Source organism: Sipha flava, unplaced genomic scaffold (genome assembly GCF_003268045.1).
Source record: "Sipha flava isolate LNK unplaced genomic scaffold, YSA_version1 19019_pilon_pilon, whole genome shotgun sequence".
Lineage (NCBI taxonomy): Eukaryota > Metazoa > Arthropoda > Insecta > Hemiptera > Aphididae > Sipha > Sipha flava.
The window spans coordinates 27,718-32,569 of record NW_020272542.1 but is presented as its reverse complement, the minus strand read 5'-3'; the positions used below and the strand labels follow the sequence as shown (position 1 = coordinate 32,569).

General features: G+C 29.5%; 1 protein-coding gene across 1 annotated transcript; it reads left to right on the top strand.

Annotated features, from left to right (window-relative positions):
• The first annotated feature begins 721 nt into the window (after positions 1 to 721).
• Positions 722 to 1,198, top strand: LOC112681343 (craniofacial development protein 2-like). Its single transcript, XM_025551609.1, has one exon. The coding sequence runs from the start codon at positions 722 to 724 to the stop codon at positions 1,196 to 1,198; it is 477 nt and encodes a 158-aa protein (XP_025407394.1).
• Positions 1,199 to 4,852: the final 3,654 nt, after the last annotated feature.

Below are 4,852 nucleotides of genomic sequence, written 5' to 3'. Positions count from 1 at the left end.
AAGGTAGTTTGCAGTTGTGTAATTCATCAAAAACGCGATGGACGGCTCATACAGAATCGGTTAAAGCAGTTTGGACATCGTTTGAAATAATTCTTGAAACTTTGCAAGAAATCTTCTCTTCAAATTTATATGATAGAAAAACTAAAAGCCAATCAGTAGCTCTGTTTAAAAAAATAACAACATTTGATTTTATTGTTTCAATAATTTTTATGAAAAATGTATTATATAAACTCAAAGCACTCACAGAGAAGTTGGAAGCATAGGAATTGAATATAATTGATGCAATTTAATAGAGGGTACAATTAAATCGCTTGAAAATATAAACAAAGATTCTGTTAGACTAGACGCAACTCTAATATTTTCAAGAAAACTAGAATTAGGTCCAATAGAAGATTTTAAAAAACATTATCATAAACGATCGATACCATAAATAATAGATTCTAATCCAATGGCTCAATCAGTTTATGTCAGTCGCCAATCGTCCTGCACACCAAAAAGTGTGCTGTAATAGCCCCTCACTGACTTTCATTAGTTGGTGTGGTTTGGCCAACCAGGTTGGGGGTTGGGCGTAGGGCCGACAAACCTACTTCATAAAAAAAAACAGATGTTAAGAAACAACAACACAATAAGCCTCGGATTAAAGATTTAACGGACATAAACATTGGAACTTTGACAACATCTCTATCGTGTCTTGAGCGTGATGATTACCGTGATTTAAGAAATGAGATGGACAAACTCAGGTAGCTTGAAATCTCAAGGAAATACATTATTATACAGTGGTGGAGATAAACATGAATGCGGGGTAGCTTTCGTAATAAGGGATAACGTTGCGACAAATATCGTGAGGTTCCAACCAATAAGTGATCGAATATGTTACATAGAACTCAAATGTAAATGGTACTACATGTTCCTAATTAACTGTTACGCACCGACAGAAGATAAGAGTGACGACATAAAATACAAATTCTATGAAGACTTGGTGTGTAACACTCTACCAGTTGATAAACCAAAAATAATATTTGAGGACTTCAATGCAAAGATTGGAAAGGAAAACATATATAAACCAACAACTGGATCCGAAAGCCTACACGAAATTACGAACGACAATGGAAACAAACTTATCACTTTTGCTACAGTCAAAAATATGACTATAAGTAACACGTACTTCTCTCATAAGAATATACACCAACAAATATAGATCTCCCCGTGTGGGTTAGTAAGAAATCAAATAGATCACATGTTAGTGGACAACCGAATAAAATCGTGTGTCAAAGATATAAGGAGTATGCGAGGGAGTAGTGCGATTTTGGACCATTTCCTTGGAAAACCAAAAATCACTCTCAGAATATCAACAGCAAAGGAAGTACTTAGATATGTACCAAAAAATAAAAAGAAAATATGGTTTAACGACGAATGAAAAGCTGCTCAAGAGGAAAAAGACAAAGCACGAACAAAAGTTTTACAGAATTCTAGTGAAGACAATAAAAGGCTACTAGCACAATAACAAAGGGATGCAAAAAAGATCATCAGAAGGAATAAGAGACTATTGGAAAAAAGAACGAATACACATCATAGAAAACAACAGAAATAACAACTCAAAAATATTTTTCAAAAAAGCAAACGAAGTTAAACGTGGATATCAAATTAGACCAACAGTAATGAAGAATCATGATGGATCCTTACTAACGGAGAGTAAGGAAATTGTGTGTGAATTTAAACATATGTTCGAAAAATTGTTAAACCAACCAAATGAAAATAACACCATACTTCAATAATGAAACTAAAAATAACTTAATAGTTCACAAACATATTGAATTTCAAATTCTAGTCGGCAATTTTGAAGATTTCACCCTCCATGATTTTTTTTTTTTTAATCGCCCTGCACACACGACGGCATATACAAACTAGAGATCAAACGTATATTAGTGATGGTAGTAATTCAGTAAACGACAAGAATTAATTCACTACAGGTTATTGCTAATCTATGCATAATCTATGATATGATTGTATAATTATTAGAATTTCATCAAATTTTGATTAAAATGATATTATTTTAATAATTATATATTGTTTTTTTGCCAATAGTCTGAGGATATATGGATGATACAATTATAATTAAATTAAATTAATTAATTCTAATATTAAAACTTTTTGAAAATGGGTGGGGGGGTGCATAATAGGAATTATTTGAAAATTATGAATTTGTTTTCTTTAAAAAGTTTTATATTAAATCTTAATAAAAACATTTTTTAGTCTTTCAGAATGAATTTAAAATTATATACACTGTGTGTTATAAAATTATTGAGTGTGTTCAATCACTTTTCTATTTAACATTTTTAAATTCTGAGTAAAAGAGGAATGTATTTGAATTGCAAAAGGATTGTTTTAATTTATGTAAACAATTTTGACCAGAGAGAGTGCTCCGAGAATTAAAAACCTAGTACTCTCCAAATTAATCTAAAACACTCTGATCGAATGAGTAGGTATATGTAAAATTGTAATCAAACAAGTGTTTTTACTTGATAACTAAGAAATATAATAATATTTAAATTTAATTAATTTAGATATGCCCATGAAACCCCTAAACATCTTTTGTGGAGTCCTAAGGTTCCGCTGAGCACAGTTTGAGAACCACTGATTTAATGAATTATTACCAAATTATTTTGAATTTCGATTATTCAGACCGTCAAAGAAACGTTGATGTACGATAATGTATAAAAAATAAAATCAATCAATTATTGTTCAACAATCTCCATGAGTAATTACAATCGTATCATTGGTTTTATTTTCTTGCTTTCTACATATTTTTCAAATATTATCATTGTGCCCTATTATAGGCTGGGGCTATGCGCCCGTGTGTTTGATACACACAATATATACAGTTGTCGCAGCACTAAATCTGATATATTATATATATAGATATAAATAAAATCTATTGTAATAAATAAATTATTGTTATATTGAACATCCGACTATTTTCAGCATCCTACAAAATGAAAAATTATATAAATCTAATATATATATATTTTTGTAAATATTAACACTTATATTTAAATATTACATTCTCTTCATATCTCTAAATTTATTACACTAAATCACTAAGAAAACTACATAGCAAATTAATTGCAAAATGTCTGTGAAGGTTTGGAGTCACTAGCTTGATTTAGGGGGGGCCAACTTCACGCACATTTAAAGAAAATGTAGTTTATTTAGCATTAAATATCATAAACTGATAAACTATTTCTGCTTTGAATATTTTTCTTTGAGTTCAATGATTCATAATTTAATTCAAATTTAACACATCCATCAAAGTGATCTATTCAATCACGGTATCCACTAAACACCTATTATACAGCAGAACAACTTTCCCTAATTTTTTAATTTGTGTTTAATTCACAAAAAAAAACAATAAAAAAATAAATGATAAAAATAATTATAAAAAGAGTAGTCTTTGTGTATTACATAAATTATATTTAGGCCTGTATTAAAAAATTGAAAAAATAAATAAAGGCATTATAAAAATCCAAAACTTAGATTTACATTGCGTTTAATTTTAAATTAAAATGTATTATTCTGTAGGCCTAGGAGAAAACCCTCTGTACATCGGGATCAAGTTTTTAATGCGTTATGTTCATAAAATGTATTTAATAATTTTGGGAATTTGTTGAGTTCAAACAACCCTATTTGGACACAAATATCAGAAAATATTGATGGTAAAGTAGCTACTAAAAGTCTTTATATCAGCTTATTACAAAATAGATATGGATGGAAAAGTAAACTGAAAGAAATATATAATCATGTTTATGATGAACATGAAAATAAAAGTAATGAAATAAGTAATGAAACAGTGGATGAATCAAACAATTTAACAACTGACGAAGACGTAACAGACATATCATCTTCATCAGTTTTTGAAAAAGGCAGAACATTTTTTGAATTATTCATTCCATATGACATTTATAGAACAATCCATCCAGAAAAAATAGTGTACAAAAGAAAAAACAAAAAAAGAGAATATTAAATTTTAAAACAAAATTCCTGGACAGATGTCATAAATGATGCATTAATTGAATCTTATAACTTCCCCTGTAATTATATCTATAAAAGGGTTAAAGTATATAGTTCAAATAATAGCAAACATTTTATTTCATTTGAAGCAAAGTGTAAAGATAAAAGTTGTGGAGTGCATTTAAATGGTTGGGGTGATCATAGGCCCTTAGAGGGAGAGCCTCTTTTAGTAACAATATTGACTACTGACACCCGAGGAATGGAAAGTCAACTAGTACAAAGAGACTTTTAAAAGGCAGAAAAAGAAATGCTGTTGGATTAGAATTAGAAAAAGACTTGGCAAATAACTGGAGACGAAATCATGTTATTAACATGATTTTCTCCCCCAAATTTATATTCTTTACCTACATTACGGAAGGTAAAACAAGGAAGTAGAGATAAAGTAATGGGCATAAAATATAAATTTCCAGTCCAATCTTTAATGGAATTTAAACACAATTCTACTCTATCTGGATCTATTCATAATATTGAAATCGACCCATTTTTCATCTATTATTGGAAAAACCATCAAATTGCAGTGTATAAAGATCTCAATAAAGAATATACAAAATTATCAATTGATGTAACCGGAAGTCTTTTGAAAAAATTAAAACGAACGTCATTGGATTTATTGTTGGCCCAATTTTTTTATATGAAGGTATTTTAAGTACAAGCTTTGGCCATATTTCCGAAACACAAATGATATCTGAAAAACAAGATACATTGTCAATTTATAATTGGTTAGCGTCTTGGATGGCTACGGGTATCCAGCCTCCAAACGAAATCGTATGTGATTATTCTCGTG

What these genes read in the sequence shown, in the direction of transcription:
- LOC112681343 (XM_025551609.1), top strand. Translation starts at nt 722, where the DNA reads ATGAGATGGACAAACTCAGGTAGCTTGAAATCTCAAGGAAATACATTA.